The sequence below is a fragment of the Cynocephalus volans genome, chromosome 11 (assembly GCF_027409185.1).
Source record: "Cynocephalus volans isolate mCynVol1 chromosome 11, mCynVol1.pri, whole genome shotgun sequence".
Lineage (NCBI taxonomy): Eukaryota > Metazoa > Chordata > Mammalia > Dermoptera > Cynocephalidae > Cynocephalus > Cynocephalus volans.
In genome coordinates, this window is record NC_084470.1 from 52,425,468 (window position 1) to 52,445,780 (window position 20,313).

General features: G+C 42.2%; 1 protein-coding gene across 1 annotated transcript in view; it reads right to left on the reverse strand.

Annotated features, from left to right (window-relative positions):
* Positions 1-6,973: 6,973 nt before the first annotated feature.
* The window catches only part of ULK4 (unc-51 like kinase 4), a 574,722-nt gene continuing 561,382 nt past the window's right edge, over positions 6,974-20,313 (reverse strand). Inside the window, exons 36-37 of the mRNA XM_063114672.1 lie at positions 10,050-10,135; positions 6,974-7,173 (exon numbers count right to left, since the gene is read on the reverse strand). Coding sequence (XP_062970742.1) covers positions 7,110-7,173; positions 10,050-10,135 — 150 coding nt within the window. The 3' untranslated portion in view covers positions 6,974-7,109. The remainder of the gene's footprint in view (positions 7,174-10,049; positions 10,136-20,313) is intronic.

Below are 20,313 nucleotides of genomic sequence, written 5' to 3' on the forward strand. Positions count from 1 at the left end.
TTGTGTCATCTTCTTATCCTTGTCATTAAATGGTTTGTGAGGGTACTAAGTTTATCCAGTTCAACTTCAACCTGAGGAGAACACATAGTGAAGTAATTTAAATCGTCATATTAGAGAGGGCCTTTCCTCTAGATGGGATTATTTGCCGAGTTTCTTTAGCACTTGGCCCTGGTTTAAATTGCACACCACTCCCCCCCCCACCAAAAAAAGTGGCTCATCCTTAAACATTGTGATTGACTCTTGGCTTAGAGCCTATGGCCAAGAATCCTTTAGCCTGGAGTCTTGCTGTGCTCATGTGAGTAATTGCCCAAGTGACCAAAAGCCTTCTCAGTTCAAAGGCATGGGGGTACTAGTGTTTGGCCTACATGGAGCTAAAAGAAATAGAGTAAAACTAGAAGTCAAATGGGCATCCCTCACCCCAAACCCTTTCAGATAGTTTTACATTCCATTAAGGTAATAATGAAATATTAGCTACCTGGATTTGGATTTCTAGCACCTTCACACAAGTGTGACTCATTGGGAGAGGGGAATTCCTTCAACTCCATTTTGAACTGATAATTAAGCAGGTTGAAGTGTTGATGCCTATCTGTCTGAACAGAATCGGAGAGAACCGGAATGGGCCTTCTTCCACACTATCTGCCAGATCCTGTCATCGCAGTGGTAGGTCTGACAAGCTTAGTTCATCACATCTCTTAGGGCAGACCTGTTAAGACTTGTGTTTTGGTCTTTTTTAAAGGGAAGGTGTTTTGTGCTTGAGAACTGTTTTGGATTTACTATGTTTTTTTATTATGATAGTAAACAAACATGCATTGTTTCTTTTTGTTAAAAATCAGCTTCATGTGGGGAGGAGCTTCAGTGAATGCATCTACTTCACAAAAATTCTTCACTGCGGTCTATGTAATTGGGGTTGAAGAAGAAACGTTCATGTAGTTGGTGAGGTGGTAGGTCTCAGCTTCTGCCTCATGCATGATAACCAAGAAGCCTAGAGCTACTGGTAGGTTAACACGTTGAAGATCTGTAGTGAGCTCAGCTTTTAACATAACCATGGGAAGGTATTTCATTTAAAGAACTGTCTTTAGAAAACTTTCTTTAGAAAACATTTCAGAGCTTTGCCTAAAAATCATATTTTTGAAGTTCCACTTAAAAACTTTATATTAAAAAGTTAAAATTCAGCAAGGTTGTTCTCGGATGTACTTACAAGTACAGAGGGTGAACAATAGCCAGGATACTTGAAGAATAAGAGAGGAAGACTTGCTCTAGCAGCTGTCATTCCTTAACTATAATGCTAGAGGTAGTTAACATTTATTGGCACAGGAATAGAAATACAGATTAATGGAAGAGTAAGACAAAGGCACTTAAACACTTTACAGGTAGCATTGGAGGTCACTGTGGAAAAAGAGGGACGTTTTTGTAAAGGTGACAAATGGGTAGCCATTTGAATAAAACATAGAAAAGCATCCATGACCAACAAAATATTAATTTTTTCTTTAAATAAAGACAGTGTGTATATTACTGATGGTTTTTCTTTTGCCTCAAGTTCCATCCAGTATGGCACTCTGTGACAGCCCACATTGGAAGCACATGTGTCCAACAATCAGTTTACACAGGATACAATGCAGTAAACTACAGCACACACACACATTTGGATGTGGGTAGAGTATGGGTATATCTCAAACATCATCTTGAACAAAAGCAAGTCACAAATACATGCTGTACGACCTCATTTATCTTCATTGATTAAAAAAGGTACAATTTAAGGAAAGCATCCATGGATGGTAAAACTAGAAAGTAAATAGATGACCACCAAAATCAGAATGGTGGTTACCCGGGAAGGGAGGTGCATAGGGTGCTGGCAAGGTACTAACCTTTTCTGTAAGTAGAAGTACTGAGGGAAGTGAGGAATCAAGTTTTCATTACCAGAAATGGTGTTGGGGAGGAAAAGCCTAAATGGAGTGCTGCCTAACTGCATTTCTGGCCCAGGTGGGTGGGTATAGGAAGTGAAGATAAGAAAACTGATAAGAACATGGCTGTTCAGAGTAAGGGTGTATCAGTTCGTTTCTGTTTATAATAAAATACTTGAAACTGAATGATTTATAAAGAAAATTTATTGGTTACCATTTCCGAGGCTGGGAAGTCCAAAGTTCATCTGGTGGTGGTGACAGTAACCCAGGGGTCTCACATTGCAAGATGGTGGAAGCAGAGAGCGAGAGAGACTTAACGTCTCGTGCCCTACTTTTAAAGCCCTCAGACCCACACCCCTGAGCACCATTTTTAATCCATTCACTATGACATGGTCCTACAATCTAATCACCTCTTCAAGGCTCCACCATTCAATTACCATAATAGGATTTCCCACCTTCTTTCTTTTTATTGTAACAAAGTTGGTTGTACATATCTGTGGTGTACAGAATTGAACATCAGTACTTGTGTGCAGTATGTGATGTTCAATCACAATTACTCAGTAACAGTCACAGTGGGGGCCAAGTTTCTAATACATAAAACTTGGGCAACACAATTCAAACTTCAGTGAGGGGGGGGGGACATAATTCAGTCCACTACAGAGAGCTTTCCAGCGTGAGCTTTCCCTCCCTTTATTCAGTTATATCGTAGCTATGAGACAGCCTTGGGATTTAGACATTTGATCCCACTGCAGTGGCCACTATGGCTCTTTGGAGCCAAAGAATGACGCTTTCTCATGTTGGAGCAGATGTTTTAGACATGAGGCTTTGATTTGAGTATTTGAATCCTGGGTAATGAAATAGCTTGAAATATATATGCTCTTTTTTTTTTTTTTTTTTTTAAAAGATGACCGGTAAGGGGATCTCAACCCTTGGCTTGGTGTTGTCAGCACCATGCTCAGCCAGTGAGCAAACCGGCCATCCCTATATAGGATCCGAACCCGTGGCCTTGGTGTTATCAGCACCTCACTCTACCGAGTGAGCCACGGGCCGGCCTATATATATGCTCTTTAATTCTTGTTTTTATTACGATAATAAACAGATTTGAATTTGTGCTGTTTGGTTTATAAAGCAGAAATGCCAAGTCAATCTACTGCAGTAGTTTTGTTCTGTTAGGTGAGAATCTAACTGCTTTTCCTTGCCTTGAGCAAGTCACCCACCTAAATGCAATTGTAAAATATTGAGGGGGGGGGGAGTGCAGAGAAGGTAATTCTTCCTTTTTCTTATCCAGCAGCATCCTACATGGAGTCTCTATAGTGTCCGTCCCACCATCCCCACCTCATGAGACTCCAGTAAGCTAGACAGAGATGACAGGCCTCAGCAGAGCTGGGGGGGGCGAGGGACAGGGACAGATCTCAGAACAGGTATACAGGGAGGCAAAAATGATCCCACCCTTTCAGACAGGCTGGGACTGTAACCCTATGTATTTCCTGGGTAAATTCTGGCATGGACAGTGAAAGGTCCCTGTATCCATAAACTCCTGAATTTCCATGTTAGATAAGACTGGCAGAGATACTCTGACAAAGCAGTTCTACTCTCAGAATTCATTTAAGGTATATTCACATGAAGCATACAAGGATATTCACTGCAGTGCTGTTGTTACCCATTAATGGGTTAAGCAAATTGTGACGCATCCATTTGGTGGACCACTGCTATCAAAAGGAAAAAAAAAACCCAGCACATAAAGCTGTTTTAATAAAAAATGATCTTCAAAATTATTAAGTAAAGAAATACATCATTAAGTAGAAAAAGAGCAGAGTTTACATCTGCTAAAGTTTGGGTTAAAAAAAATGGGGGTGTGTGTGGCAGAATCTTTGTAAAAAACTTACATATGCATAGACTATCCCTGGATGCATACAAAGACACTGGTGACACTGGGCACCTTGGGGGAGGAGACTGAGAAAGAGAGAGGGACTATGCTCTACATCTTTTGATACCATATAGCGCTTTTACTAGGCTCATACACTTATCACCTATTCAAAAGTAAACAGTGAATGCTTTTCCTCAACATTAAGCCTCTGATGAGAGGCCAGAGGGGACTTAAGGAATCGGTTTAAAAGGTCCTTGTTCTAGGCTGCAGCTTCTTGCTCCCACACTTCCCTCCTCCACAGTACCACTGAAACTTGAGGCTGTTGGGGCCAAAGCCCCCTCAGCTTTGGCTAGTCTTGTCCCCACCCCATTCCAGACAGCTCTCCCAAGGGTCCAAGCCCTTTCTTGTGGCTTTCTCCTTCCCTCCCTACCTCCTCTTAACTCAACCCTTGCATATATCAGGGAGATTTATTTCTACATTGTGTTTTTCTGTTGCCAGGGGAGGAAGAAAGTGCAGAGACGCAGTTTCCCTCCTATCACTCACCTTGTACAAGAGCCTAAAGCCCCTGCTTTCTGAACTACAAAAGAGGGATAATTCCTGCCCTGTGTTCACAGAGTTGACTTGAGAATGTCCATGAGGTAATATGGGAAACACGAAAAGACAGGTGCAAAGAACCATGAGATAGTAAGTTATGCTGCTGCATCACACAGACCTAGCCTCCTTAACTCCCCCACATGATTGTCAGCTCCTCTCAAGACACATGTGGCCAGTCAACCAAATGGCACTTCACAGAGGTACAGCTCAGAGGGCACCTACTCTCAGGCTCTAAGGTAAGGCCAGGTCTTGGAGCTTTAGGCCTGCTGTTAGTGGAGGGAGAGAAGGTAGTCCCTTGCAGCTACTCACCTAGGCTTCCCCTTCCCGCTCATGGTCTGGCCACCTCCTTTCCCTCCTACATCTGATTGAGTAACACCATTCATCCCTTGAGAGGCTAAGCCAATGAGTTATAGCCAATTGGCAGGCAGCTGAAGTTAGGGTATAGAGGGTAGGAGAGGGTTAGTAGGTGCCAGGGTCTGGGCCCCTCGCCACTGCCAGAGTCCTGAGAGCTCTGAGGGGGCCCAGGGCCAGCAGGGAAGAGTTACCACTCTCAGCCTCTTTCTGCCCAGCCAGCCTGCTCACATCCCCCATCTCTGAACTCTGGGACCTAAGCTGCTGCTTTCCATAGGGCACCTGTGTAAGAGTAACAAAAAGGATCCCTTTAATCCAGGAGGACACAGCCTCATGTCAGGGTACAAGCTTTGGCATAAACTAGCTTTAGTGACCTGGCACCTTCGGGACCATCCTCTCCCTGTCCCTTGCCTACCTTGATATATGCCTTCTCCCCAACAGGCAATGCTGTGAGGCTCAGGGCCAGGGGTGGTCCACTCAACAAAATGGTTTCTGGGATGTTAAGACCTTCCTATTTTATGTTAAACAGCAAAGATCTCTTCTTGTTCAACTGAAAAGAAGAAAGGAGGAAGAAGAATCTTTCATTGCTCTGAAATACCCTCTGGGAGCACTCCAGACCCAGAACCCTGAGGCAGTTCCCCCAAAAACTGAATGAAAGGAGATGTCCTGGGAAAACAAGGAGACCTTTGCCTGTTCCTGGGCCCAGCAAGCAAAGGCACTTGGGGCTGAAATCCAGGTCTCTGGTCGCTCCACCAGCTACTCCCCCCTCACTCCTAGATGCACAGGCAAATCCAGCCAGGCCAGGGCTACATGGGCACATGCAGCCTGGTGGAGGGCACTGCCCAGCAGGACTAAGTCCTTAGAGCCTCACCCCATCAGCAGAGGTTAAATGAAGCTGCTCGTTACTGGGTGGGACACACTCTCATGCCCCAATTAGTCACAGCTCAAGGTTTGAACACCCCACTAGGGGATACTCAGGGGCTATGGAGTCAGTCCTAAATTAAGCCAAGCTGTGGGCTGCTGGGCAAGTGGATCGGCTCCTCTGAGTCTGTTTTCTCATCTATGAAATGAAGCTAGAAGGCCTGCTTTGCAGGTTGTGGTGGGGATTAAATAAGGTAATTGACATAGAGGCCTTTGATGTGGTTGGGCGCAGGGCTGATGTTTTTATTATAAAGCCAAATGAAAACTGGCAAACTACCCAGATCACTGTGTCAAAGTGGTGCTGTTGGTGACAACGTGACCATCTTCCCATGATGAAGTAGGTGGGGCCTTCTGTGCACCTACGTGGCTACCACTTTTGCCTGTCCCACCCATTCTACCTGCAGGTGGCTGCTGCCTGGAACAGAATCTATCTGGGCAGTGTTTGTTAAGGGACAAATCCCCTCTCCCTTAGGAGAAGCACAGAGCACTAGAGCTGGGAGAGGGTTAGTAGCCATTGCTCTAGTCTAGCCCCTTCACTTCACAGATGGGGAAAATGAGGCCCTAGAGAGGCCAAAGGATTGCCTCAACTTACTCATCTGGTTGGAGCTGCTCAGGACCTACCTTCCAGTCCAGATTCAAAGAGCAAGCCTTCCCCAGTAAAGCAGTCCCAGCATCTTTCCATAGTGTCCACCAAATATTTTCATGGGCTTGACTCTTACATAGGAAGTAGGAAGGTGTGTGTGAGGGAAAATGAGGCAAAAGCTGGAAAGGTTTCTGGGATAAGGAGGTACATGATACAAGTTGTGGGAATGATTCTGCCTTGATGCCATCATCTCATCTTGATGGGCAAGCCTACAAGGAGGCCAGTGTTCCTTGAGCGTTCTGCATTCTTTATACAAATGTTTAACTATCTGCTGTTTAGTAAGTCCTGCCCAGTCCTCCCCAGGACTCTTAGAATTAGTTTGCCCCTGAAATGAAAAGAAGAAAAAAGCCAGGTAGGTAAAAGTGGGAAGAAGATAATGAGGCTAAAACTAGCTTCCAAAGGCTTGCTCTGGAGCTGCAGCTTGGCAAGCATTCCTGTCTGGTCCTGCCTTTCAGCTCTTCCCCAAGGAGGAAACAACTGCTTACAGAGAACTGTGCTTCTCATCCACTTCTTTATTAGCACAGGCAGTGCGTGCTTTAGAGGAGGCCTACCTGGCCCACATGGAGTGGGGAAGTATGTTTCTGAGAACAGCTAGCAAACCTGGGCTTCCCAGATGCTTCCTATAGGAACTGAGGAAGTCTGTTGTGGGTGGGTTTTCTAGGGCCTAGAGTCAGTGAGAGCACTTCAGCTGGCAGATTCTAGATTCAGCTGACTTTATTAGGTCCAAATACAGCTCTGGGTGGTGATGTGGCCACTATGTTTGGCAGCTGACCTTGCCTGTGCAGTCAAGGGTTGGTGCTTCAGAGTGGGCTTGTGCTAAGTGCCTTCTTGCCTAGTGGCTGACAGCTTGTAGGATTTCCTGGGCCAAGGAAGCCACCACATTGTCAGCAGATGAACTATGAAAAAAAAAAAAAACAAAGTAGATCACTTTCCGGGCATCTACAGGGTAAAATGCCCACCCTATCAATGGGGCTGGCCTCTTTTGCACCCAAGTATCTGATGGACCAGCTGCTTCCTAGAGCTGTGCATGCACATCATCTTCTCAGAAGCAGAAGCAGGAAAACTTGACTCAGGCTGTGAGGTGAGAACCCTCGGCCCACAGTCCTGGTGGGGCACACCTAAGCTAGGCCTGAGCTCCTGGCCCTGGCCACCACTCACCATATGAGCCACGTCTGCCAGGAGCACTGTTACTACCCTGTAAGGGCAAGTCAGACGGAGGGCAGCCACACTCTCTCTGGCCCGGGCCCACAGTGGGCCTGCCCAGTTCCTGCGTAGAGCTGACTTGTGCATCCCAGACCCACTCCACACACTGACCTGCCCTGCTCCATAGTACTGCTTCCCAGCCAGTCAGCCAGGTCTGAGTTTCTTACTCTCATAGGTGTGGATGTGCAATTAAAAACTTAAAATGGAAACTTTGCAACCAGAACAAATTGAGACACATTTAAACCTGTGACTTAACAACTGTTAGCAAAGAAAAGAATGACACTAACATAGCGGTTACCCTTGAAGGGTAAAATTAGATCATGGCACACTCTTGACTGCACAGAAATAGAGCTGTTACCAAATAAATGGAGGGGGGGCAGGGGCGGGTGCACTGCATAAAACACGTGGGTGGCAGTGGGATGGGACAGTGACTGGGAGATGGTGCCATGCATTCCTGCTCTGCGCATCAAAGGCCCCAAGGGACAGCAGGAATGCGTTTGAACTCAGGCTGCTCCTGGCTGAGCCCAGGTTAGTCTGGTGGGGCCACGCGGCCCACCCTGCCTGCCAGAGCCACCACAGGGGCTGGCAAGGAAGGCAGACCAACCTCTGGCAGAGCAGCAGAAAAACTGGGAACTTTTGCCATCCACTCATTCTCGGTTGACACAAGAAAACCCTTTCTGGTTGGGCCATCTGAACGAAGCCCAAATGAGACAACCCACAAGAGCAACCTCTCCACCCAGCACAAGATCTGCCCAGTGAAGATGTTTCAGTTGCTGGAGTGTTGGGTGTGGATGTAGGAGAGGCCGCTGGCCTCGTGGAGCACTGAGCCTTCTTTTGACACATTCACTCCAAATTTGGGTCCAGCTCTCCCAAATTGGTCCAGCATGAGGATGTGCTAGCTCGGGCCTAGAGGCAGCCAGAGGCCCCTGCTAGGTGAGGAGCCCCACAGAGGCATGCCCTGGAGGGGAGGGTTCTCAGGGGCAACCGGCTAAACTCCACTCCTCAGCGGCCCTCCACGTGCCCTCTGCAGCACAAATCTGCTTAGGGTGGCTTCCTCATGGATTTTTGCACAAGGCCAGGTCCCCTGGGGAAGGATGCCAGAAACCAGTCTAGCAGAAGGCCTAGATCCCAGCCAGGGAGTCACTATCCATGCCCTATACCACAGGCACACCCATCTTCTCCTTCCCACCCCCTCAGAAATCCACGGATAAGAAACTACTTCCCTGGTTTACACTAAAAAGGAAAGGGGCTGGGGTAGACCAATCCAGGATTAAATGCAAAAGGCTGGTAGGAGCCGAACCTTCTCTGTAGACTTACCTTCTTGGCCATGCCTCAGCCACACACATTTTTTTTTCAAATTAATACCAAACCCAAACACACCAGGAAGCAGATTTCATAAACCTCTGCAGTTCTAAACACCAACAGAAACTGCCAGGAAATGCCAGACGCCATTCCATGTCTTACACATCCAGTGAGGATCAGACACCCCTTAGGATGTGGGTCCTTCTTCCCAGGGTGGAGAGAGCAGCTGGGGCTCAGGGAACTGTGGCCACCACAACCTCTGGCCACTTCTCTCAACTTTGGGGACAATGGCTGGAGAGAGGAGATGTGACTACATTCACTGAGCCCGCACCACAGCCAGCTCCGGTGCTGTCACACAGGGAGCCCAGTGACACAGGGAACCAAGTGAAGGATGGATACCTGGGGGCACCTTTCTCTTGATTCCTATGTAAGTTTTCTCTGATCACTTGGCACTATCATTTTGGATGATAGTGTAAAAATTTGTAAGCCCCACGTGTACCTCTCAAGTTCAGTGTGTGGGGGGAGGTGCATGTCACTGTGGGATGAACCCTCCCGACAGCTCTCACTCCAACTCCAGCAAGCAGTGGGGTCACTATGCGGCTGACAGAGACACTGGTTCCTGCCTTCACAGTATGTAACACGCTCCTGGTGACAGGCCTTGCTCTGGTCTGTTGTCCTCACTTCCAGTATGGTCTGGGCACACTGACTGCACAGCTGAGTACTAGGAGGTGGGCCTAACCCCACACTGTTGGCTTCCAAGAGTAGATGCTCTGCCCTGCACGTTCTAAGCTTCCCCTCTGAAGGTCTGGCTGTGAAGCAGGCAGGGCTGGTGGTGCTGCCGCAGCCCTGCCCGAGCCCACGGGGCCTCCACAAGGTGGTGATAACACCTCCGGCTGGGCTGCTGATGGGGGTGCGTGTGCACCCACACACCTTCTCATGAGGGTCACTACATCTCCCACCTGGTCACGATCTACTCAGCCTTCTCAGATGCATTGAGTTGGGAATATTGCCTCCCCTGGCAGGGCCGAGACCTTCTTTCCCCCTGTTGATTCCTGCCCTGCCACACCACAGTGGGGATTACCAGGGGACAGAGGGGCTGAGTGTCCCTTCCCACAGTGGGAGGGATCTCAGTGGGCAATGACAGGCTGGAAGGAGGTGGTCCCTGGTGTGGGGCAAGTGGGGGCAGTGGGTGGGAGAAGGAGCTGGTTGAGAGTGCCTGCTGACCCTGAGCAGGCTTTGCACACTGCTCCTGCTGGGCTCCACTTACCCGCTGGCTGGGGCCAGCTGCTCCAGAGCCCGCAGGAGGCTGTCTGCATTCTTGAGGCTCTCCAGATGCTTCTCATTGGAAGTGATCTGCAAGGGAGGAAGAAGAAAGTGGTCAGCCAGCCCATCCTTGACTCGTGCTGTGTTGGATGGGAACTATGAGGGTCAGGCCTGTATGGTGCTATAGCTGCTGCCTGTGTCATTGGGGAGTGTGCCCTGGGCTGGTCTGCAGCTCCCTGTAACCACCCCCAGGGCACTGCTGCCACGGGGATAGAGGCAGAACACTGGTGACCCTTGTGGGTGAGCATAAGTAAGTCTGCTGGTGCTGGAGATGGCCAGTTCAGTGTGGGGTGCCTCCTGTGGGTCCCTCAAGAGGGTTTGTATCTGGAACCCTGAACTTTCCAGTTGAAGCAAAACTACATTGTTAGTGCTGGGACCCAAAGAGCCAGACGAGTAATTAGAAACCTATCCTTGGGGGTCTAAGCCCAATACAATCTTTTTCACATGGGCAGAAGGATCACGATTCTGGGTGCCTGGGGATCTGGGGAGGATGGGAGAGGAGCCACTAATAACCAAATCCCAGGAAGTTTGCCTATGCTAATCACCACAATCCTGGGAGAAATACTCTTGGGCATCCCTGACTCTGCAGCACCTATGTGCAGAATCATAAACTCTCAGGACTGGAAGGGCTCAGATGGGATGGACCCAGCCTATGTACCCAGAGACCTCATAATTCAGCCCCTCCAAAAAATGAATCCATGTTCTATAAGGCAAAGAAGAGAAGACTTTAGGAATAAACTTTTTATTCTTATATTAGACTTGCTTCTCAATACACCATTCACGTCCTATTTTTATCTTTGCTAGTTTAAAAGTTTTGTAGTAAGCACTTGTATGGCACTTTATATTTCAGAAGGCTTTACAGTTTCTTATACATGTTCTCATTTATTCTTCTCAACAGTCTCACCTTCCAAGGTAAGTATGTAGCATGTTTTATATATGAGGTAAAGAGGCTTAGTGAAATTAAGGTGCCCTACAGGAGTTCACATGGAGCCTGATTTTCTTCCCACCATGTAGCTGGAACTAGATTAGCCTTAACTGATCCAGTTGCTCGAGTGTTCTGTGTCTTTCCACTTTATCATAATGATCAAGGCTGGATTATTATCTCCCTAGTTGTCAAGAAGAGGCTGAACATTTCTTAACCAATCACTCATGGTGATAGGAAGGTCACAAGGATAATTAAACCTTAACGTGGACTCAGAACTACATGTGAATGAATTTGAACCTCCACTGAGATCCTCTCCCACTTCCTGAGTGTGCCAGAGACCAGCTGCCAGTTCAACGGCATCAGGTGTGACTTGTGCAAAGATTTGCATCTTAAAACAGCTGCATGGACATTTGTTCTGAAATTACATTCAACTTGATGAGTTCAAAAGTCTGCTATTTGAAAATGTCAACTGTACTTCAATTATGTCTGAAGTAAGCACAAACTTATATTGAAGGTGCACTCCAAATCAGGGGTCTTCAGTGAAGATTCCCACTTGATTTTTCTCAGAACTGCCCCCAGACAGCTCAGCTGAGCTACATCCAGGCCCACTGCCCCCAACCAGCCCTGCCTGGTATTGTGTGCAGAGGCTGTGCTCCAAGGAAATCACCCCCTCAAGTCGCAAAGAACTGACAAAATTACACTGACTCATAAGGCTGGCTAGAAGGTGCAAATAGAAAAATACAGTGAGAATTATGTGATCAAAGGAAGAGACAAAAATAGCATCATGTGCCCCTGACAGAAGTGTAGGAATCAACAAAGCCAAAAGAAGTAATTAAAAGCTATGTGATTTGGCCACTTAACTGAACTCTTATAAATAACATCAACTGTTGTCCTGTATATAAGGATGACTTAATTAGAAAATAAAATTGAAAATTACAGTCATGCACTACATAATGACATTTCAGTCAACGATGGACTGTAAATACGACAGTGGTCAGAGCCACAGGCTATACCAAACAGCCTAGTATATAGTAGGCTAGACCATCTAGGATTGTGTAAGTACATTCTATGATGTTCGAACAATGATGAAATCTCCTAATGACACATTTCTCAGAACATATCCCAGTTGTTAAGCGACACATGATTGTATGTCAGTCAGGGTTCCAGTTCTCTCCCTTTCTCTCCTTCTGAATGCAACTATCAAAACTGAACAGAATGCATAGCACAGCTATTTGAGAACACTGAAAAGTATACACCAACAGGCAGACTGGGAGAGGACCCTGAATTCAAAGTTCCACCAAACCACTTCTTTCTTTCTGGTATAGGCCAGCCTGAGCTGAACAAACCCAAACCCCAGAAGTGAGCGTTGTGAGGCAGACAGAGAGGGCTCCAGGAGAAACCCAGCTTCAGGAGTGGGAAAGAGAACTCCCAAAATCTAGCAAGTAGATGAACCCCTCCCCCAGGTTTTTTTCACTCCTTTTCCTCCATCCTCCTGTGCTCCAGACCCCAGGCACTTCTGTGGTGGCAGCCATGGCAGTGGTAGCAGCAATAGGCATCAGCAACCCAAGCTCTTTTTCTCTGTGTTTGGCCCTGTGTGACACAACTGTGGAAGTGGGCAGTTTCTGGCCAGATAGAAAATGGGAGATCCAGGGAACCAGAAAGTATGTGGGAGATAATGAAAAGGTCTAGAAAGCAGCCCCATAAACTTGTTTATGAACTCCTGGGCTCGACCCCAACCTATGCATGCATGGCACTGATCTTGACAGCATACCAAAGACTTGGAGAACTGAGCTAATGTAAACCTCTGCCCACCTCCCCATACTGACCCCTGGGGGAAGGACACACCAGATAGATCCACATAAGCACTGCCAAACCTTTAAAACTGATCTGACACTGAAATTACAGTGCCAACCTGCAGCCTGAACCTACCCGGCATAATTGTTTGCTAAAACAAAAAATACCAATATTCTCTGTAGAGTTTCAACAAGACAGTTTCATAATGTAATATTTTAAATGACCAGGATAAAATTCAAAATTACTCAGTGTATTAGTCAATTTTCTGCTGCTTATAATGGAATACCTGAAACTGAGTAACTTATAAAAAAAATGGAATTTATTTTTTACAGTTCTGGAGGCTGGGAAATCCAAAGTTGAGGGATATATCTAGTGAGCGCCTTCTTCCTAGTGGGAACTCTCTAAAGAATCCCAAGGCAGTGCGGGGAATCACATGGCAAAAGAGCTGAACATGCCCTTGTGCTAACTTAGGTCTCTCTTCCTCTCCTTATAAAGCCATCAGTCTACTCCCATGATAACCCATTAATCCATTAGCCCATGAATGGATTAATCCATTCATGAGTGCATATCTCTCATAATCCAATCACTTCTTAAAAGCCCACCTTTCAAATACCATAGTCAGGTTACCCTCTTAATACTGTTACAAGGCAGATTAAGTTTCAACATGAGCTTTAGAGGGACAAACACTCAAACCATAAGCCCTTGGCATATAAACAACCATGAAAATTTGAACTCACGTGGGAAAAGACAATGAACAGAAGATAATAAAACAACACAGATGCTGGAATTATCTGACATAGATTTTAAAGTGTTGTTATAAAAATACTAAAATGAAGTAACTACTAACATTCTTGAAATAAGTATTAAAACAGAATGTAGCAGTTAAAATATATATATGTACATATAAAGAATCACCAAATGGAAATTTTAACACTATAAATATAATAAACAAAATGATAAAAAATCTCACTGGATAGACTCAATAGCAGAATAGAGATAAGAGAAAAGAGCCAGTGAACGTGAAGATAGATCAATACAAATGACCCAGAAAGCAATAGAGAAAAAAAAAAAAAAAAGAAAAAAAGATTAAAAATACTAATGAATAGTGTCTTAGGGACCTGTGGGACAATAATGAAAAATTTTGTCACTGGAGTTCCAGAATGAAAGGACAGAGAATGAATGAATAAAAAGATATTTGAAGGAATCATAACTAAAACTATTCCAAGTGTGGTGAAAGAAAGAAACCCACAGATTCAAGAAGCTGAGTAAATCCCAAACAAGATAAATCTAAAGAAATCCACGTCCAAACACATCATAATCAAACTTGCTGAAGACAAAAGATAGTATCTTGAAAGCAGGCAGGGGGAGGGGGGAAAGATGCATTGCCTATAGTGTAACAATGATTTGAATTACTGTGGATTTCTCATTAGAAACCATGGCAACCAGAAGAGAGTGGCACAATATTTTTGAAGTGCTAAAAAAAAAAAAAAAACGAACAATCAAACTAGAATTCTATACGTAGCAAATACCATTCAGGAATGACATCATCATATCAAAATATAATTCAGGAATGAAGGTGAAATATTGACATTCTCAGATAAAGGAAAATTATTAGAAACAAAGCTGCTAAGCTGCTTTAAAAGAATTACCAAAGGAAGGTCTTCAAGAGAGAAAGGAAATAATACCAGAAGGAAACTTGGAACATCAAGAATCAAGGAAAAGCAGCAGAAATGGTAAATATAAGAGGATATTTTCTTTCTTTAAAAGATTTTTGATGGTAGAAAAGTAAAAAATATATTGTCTGATGAGATTTACAGTCATAAAGGAGCATAAAGGAGGAGAATGGCAAAGAAAACTATAAGGTGGTAAGGTTTCCATATTCTAATTGATGTGGTAAAATATTGGTCATAAGTAGACTGTGAAAAGTTAAGTATTTATAATCAATATCAACCACTAAAAAACTGTATACAAATAGCTATAGTAAAAAACAGAATAAATTAAAATATAATACTAAAAATGTTTGAATAGCTTAAAAGAAGGCAGGAATGGAAAAAGTGAGGAAATGAAAACACTGGGGATAAACAGAAATCAAACAAAAAGGTAAACTAAATCCTAAATAACGAGAATTACATTAAATGTAAATGACCTAAATACAGCAAGTAAGAGATTTTCTGAATGATTAACAAAAATGGCCCAAGTATATACTGTCTATAAGAATCTTAATTTAAATATAATGAAATAGGTTGGTTAAAAGTAAAAAGATGAAAAAAAGATATACCATGCAAACATAAATCAAAAGAAAACTTTTATCAGACATATTAGACTTTAGAGCAGAGAAAATTATTAGGGGTAAATGGAGATATAACATGTTGATAAAAGAGTTATATCACCAAGAAGACATAATAATAAATATGTATGCATCTAATAACATAAATTACAAATACACAAAGCAAAAACTAATACCACTTAAAGGAAAAGCAGGCAAATCCACAATTGTAGTTGGAGAATTCAAAACTCCTTTCATAGTAATAAATAGGATGAGTAGACAAAAAGTCAGCAAGGATGAAGAACTGAGCAGCACCATCAACCAACTGGATCTTATTGATATTTGTAGAGCACTGAACCCATCAACACCAGTATACACATTTTTTCCAATAATCCAGGAACATTCACCAATGTATACAATATTCTGAGTCATAAAACAAATTTTAACACATTTAAAAGAATATATATTATTAAAAAATATATTCTCTGACCATAATGGGATAAAGCTAGAAATTAATAACAAAGATAATAGGAATATTTCCAATCACTTGGAAATTAAACAACACACTCCTAAATAATCCAAGAGTCAAAGAGGACATACCAAGGGAAATTAGAAAATATTCCTAGCTGAATGAAAGTTACTATACAACATATCAAAATCTGTGGGATGCAGCTAAAGCAGTGTTTAGAGGGAAATTTATAGTACTAAATACTTATATTAGGAAAGAAGAAACGTCTCAAATCAATAATCCAAGCTTCTATGTCAAGCAACTAGAAAAAGAATAGCAAAACAAAACCAAATTCAAAGAGGGAAGGAAATAACCAAGAGCAGAAATCAAGAATAATGTGGTAAATGGAAAACTAAATATATTAATACTTACATTACTGTAAATTTACCAAATACTCCAAGTAAAAGATTAAGATGTTCAAACTGCATATAAACAAAACAAAACATATTACTTAGAAGAAACATATTTTAAATATTAGGGCATAGAACAGTTGAAAGTTAAAGAATGGAAAAAGATGTGCCATGTGAACAGTAACCAAAGAAAAGTTGGCACAGCTAACAACAAAGTAGACTTTAAGGTAATAATCATAACCAGAGATAAAGAGAGACATTTCATATTTATAAAAAGGTCAACTGACCAGGAAGATACACCAATTCTAAATTTGTATGCCCCTAATCACAGCCTCAAAATACATAAACAACAAAAATAACAGAACCAAAGTGAAAATTAGACAAATCCACAATGATGGCAGGACACTTTTCAATCTCTCCCAGTAATATGCATACAAAAATCAGAAAGGACACAGAAGTTATATACAACAAGATTAACATGCTTGACCTAATTGACATATATAGAAAAATTCATCTGACAACAGCAGAATATATATTCTTTATAAGTGCACATGGAAAATTTCCAAAATACACACCATATACTGGGTCATAAAACAAGTTCTGACAAACTTCAAAGGTATAAATCTAAAAAAAGGTCAAGATGTGTATGATAAAAACTATAACATAACTGATGAAAGAAAAAAATTAAATGAATATACTGTGTTCAAGAATTGAGAGGCTCAATATAACAAAAATATAAATTCTCCCAAAATATAGGTTTAATAAAATTCCTACCAAAATCCCAGCAGGGATTTCAGCAGGGATATTATAAAATAACTGATTCTAAAATGTATATGGAAAGACAAAGGAACTAGAATAGCTAAAACTATTTTGAAAAAGCAGAATAAGGTTTGAGGAAATCACATTACTCAATTTGTAAGATTTACCATACGGCTATAGTAACTATGACAGTGTAGCACTGGCAGAGGGATAGATAAACATATCAATGGAATAGATTAGAGGGCCCAGAAATAGAACCAAACAAATATTGTCAAAATTTTGATAAAGTAATTAAATGAGAGGATAGGTTTTTAAACAAATGCTGCTGGAACAAATGAATGCTGTAGTGGACTGAACTGTGTCCCCCCAAAACTCCCTGAAGCTTGAATTGTGTCTCCTACTTTTAATGTATTAGAAACTTAGCCCCCACTGTGACTGTTAAGAGGGTGAGAAATCCTGTTATGGTAATTGAAAGGTGGAGCCTTGAAGGGGTGATTGGATTGTAGGACCCTGCAGTAGTGAATGGACTAAAAATGGTGGTCAAGGCATGGTTCTGAGGACTTTACAAGAAGAAGAGAGTCTGTGTCTCTTTCTCTGTTTCCACCATCTTGCAATGTGAGACCCCTGTGTCACTGTTGCCACCACCAGATGGACTCTGGACTTCCCAGCCTCAGAAACTGTAAGCAGTAAATGTCATTTTTCTTCATAAATTACCCAGTCTCAGGTGTTTTGTTATAAGCAACATAAACAGACTAATACAGATGCCCATCTGTATCTTATACCTTATATAAAACAATTCAAAATGGATCGTGGATGTAAATATAAAACTTAAAACTATAAAACTTCTAGAAGAAAATATAGGAGAAAATCTCTGTGACCTTGCTTTTGTTGTTGAGTCTGTAATACAAAAACACAATCCCTGAAGAAAAAAAAAGTTAACAAATCATACTTTATAAATATTAAAAACTCTGTTCTTTGTAAGGTACTGGTAAGAGAATGAAAAGATAAGCCACATACTAGAAGGAAATACTTGCAAATCACATATCTGATAAAGGACTTGTATCCAGAACATATAAAGAACTCTTAAAATTCAACAATACAAGAACAAACTGAGTTTTAAAAATGGACAGAAAATCTGAACAGATACTTCACCAAAGAAGATAAATGGGTAGTAAATGAGCAGGATGCTCAACATCATTTGTCTTTCGGGAAATGCAAATTAAAACTGCAATGTATTACCACTACATGCCTATTAGAATAGCCAAAATTAATAAAACTAACAATAACAAATGCTGATGGGGATGCAGAGTAACAGAAATTCTCAGTCACTGTTGGTGGGAATGCAAAATAGTACAGCACTTTGGAAGACAGTTTGGCAATTCCTTATATAATTAAACATAGTCTTACCATGTGGCCTGGCAATTGCACTCTTAGGTATTTACCCAAGTGAATTAAAAACAGGTCTACACAAAAACCTGTATGCAAAAGTGTACAGCAGCTTTATTCACAATCACGAAAAAGTGGAAGCAACCAAGATGTCCTTCAACAGGGAAATGTAAAAACAAGAAAGCCATTCATGCATCAATTGGCATGCAATCAGATCTGTATAGTCTGATTTGATTTTTAGAATGAGATATTAGTAAAAACAAAGTCTGAGTAACTTTTCAGAAGAGTTTTAAGTTGCCTTGCTAAATTATTCTGTTCCATGACACCAAAACCATTTTCTATGATTAGTCAAGTTTGCAGTATTAGGATTTCAAGTGGCTTTGGAATGAATGAGCACTAAAGAGTAAATTCTCCTTTCTCCCAGAGTTTGGTCTCCTCTTAGATCAGTGAGGGTTATAAATTGAGATGGGAAGCAACCTTCTTTTAAAAACATTCCACTATCTACCAGAAAATGTGGCCTTCAACCTTCTACTTCAATTTTCTTAAAAACCAAATTATGGGTCTGCTCAAAAGTCATCCCATCTACTTCTCTTTTGAGCTACCTAAACAGAGAATGTTTGGTGCAAACTAAGACCCACATAGAAATCTCTACCATTCTGAATGAGGTAGGAGCGAAAGTGACACTTGTCCACTGTGATACTGAATTCATGGCCAACTCCTGAAGAACTTCTCACAGTTGTGATTACAGAAGTCAAGAAAGAGCACTGCAGTTACTAAGAAAATAATGTGAGAGGAACCACAAAGACTATAAACACGACATCTTCTTCCTGTAGTTACTATTTTCATTACAGTTGTCCCCTTGGTGTCCCTGGGATGCCAAAATCCATGGACGCTCAAGTTCCTTATATAAAATGGTATTTGCATATAACATAAGAACATCCTCCCGTGTACTTTAAATCATCTCTAGATTACTTATAATACCTAATATAATGCAAACGCTACGTAAATAGTTGTTATATTGTATTTTTTTATTTGTATTATTTTTTATTGTTGTATTTTTAAAATTGTTTTTTCCTGAATATTTTCAATCCGCAATTGATTGAATACGTTACTAGCAGTCAGTTAATTTCCATAAAACAAGACAAGCAAACTCAATTTTGTTTCACAATCATGTAGTATATAGCAGAGGTTCCTGGACTTCTGAGTTCATGAGAGAATTTCAATATTTCAAATGGTCAGGTGTCAATTTCCTGCAAACAGTCACGCCTGCCTCACATTTCTCTGCTTTATGATGAAAATACATCAGCCAAGTCTGAAGTGCTAGTCATTTTCTCACGCTGCTAAGACATCTGACTGGTATTTGCACGGCTAAAATCAATCAAAATGGAAACATAAATCATACTAAACATAGGAAGTTCACCTCGTAGACAAGTATTGTTCAAAACATGGGGACTTTAAAGGAAAAGCCATAAAAGATTTGGGAATATGAGCTTAGAATTAAGATTAACTTGAAAAGGCACTTCTTCTACATCTGCAAAGTTAAGGATATCTGTCTATCCAGCTATCTATCTAAGATCAGATAAGTACTCCCTCCTCATCCACAGGAGACACATCCCAAGATCCCAGTGGATGCCTACAGCTGAACCCTATATACACCATAAACAAATTTTGTTTTCCTTTACAGTTTCAAGGATAGAAAATCCATTCTTACCATAGGTTTTAGCAACATCAGCAGCAGATTTTTTTCCTTTTCTTATTGAGAACTTTCACCTTTTCACTTATAGGAAGCACTTAAAGGATTTTCTCTTTGTCATGTCCAGATTACCAGTATCACTACTCTTGCACTTTGGGGAGATTATTAAGTATAATAAGGGTTCCTTAAACACAAGCACTGCGATACCATGACAGTGGATCTGATGACCCAGACAGCTAAGTGACTCTAAGGTGTGGGGAGCATCTACACTGTAGATATGCTGGACAAAGGGATGATTCACGTCCTGAGCAGGACAGAGCGGAATGGCTCAGGATTTCATCATGCTACTCAGAACGTCACACAATTTAACACTGAAGAATAGTTTATTTCTGGAATTTTCCATTTAATATTTTTGGACTGTGGTTGGCCATGGGTCTCTGAAACCGCAGAAAGCAAAACCTTGGAAAAAGGGGGGACTACTATAATGCACTTTGGTCAAATACCTAACTTGTATTCAACCTTTTGCT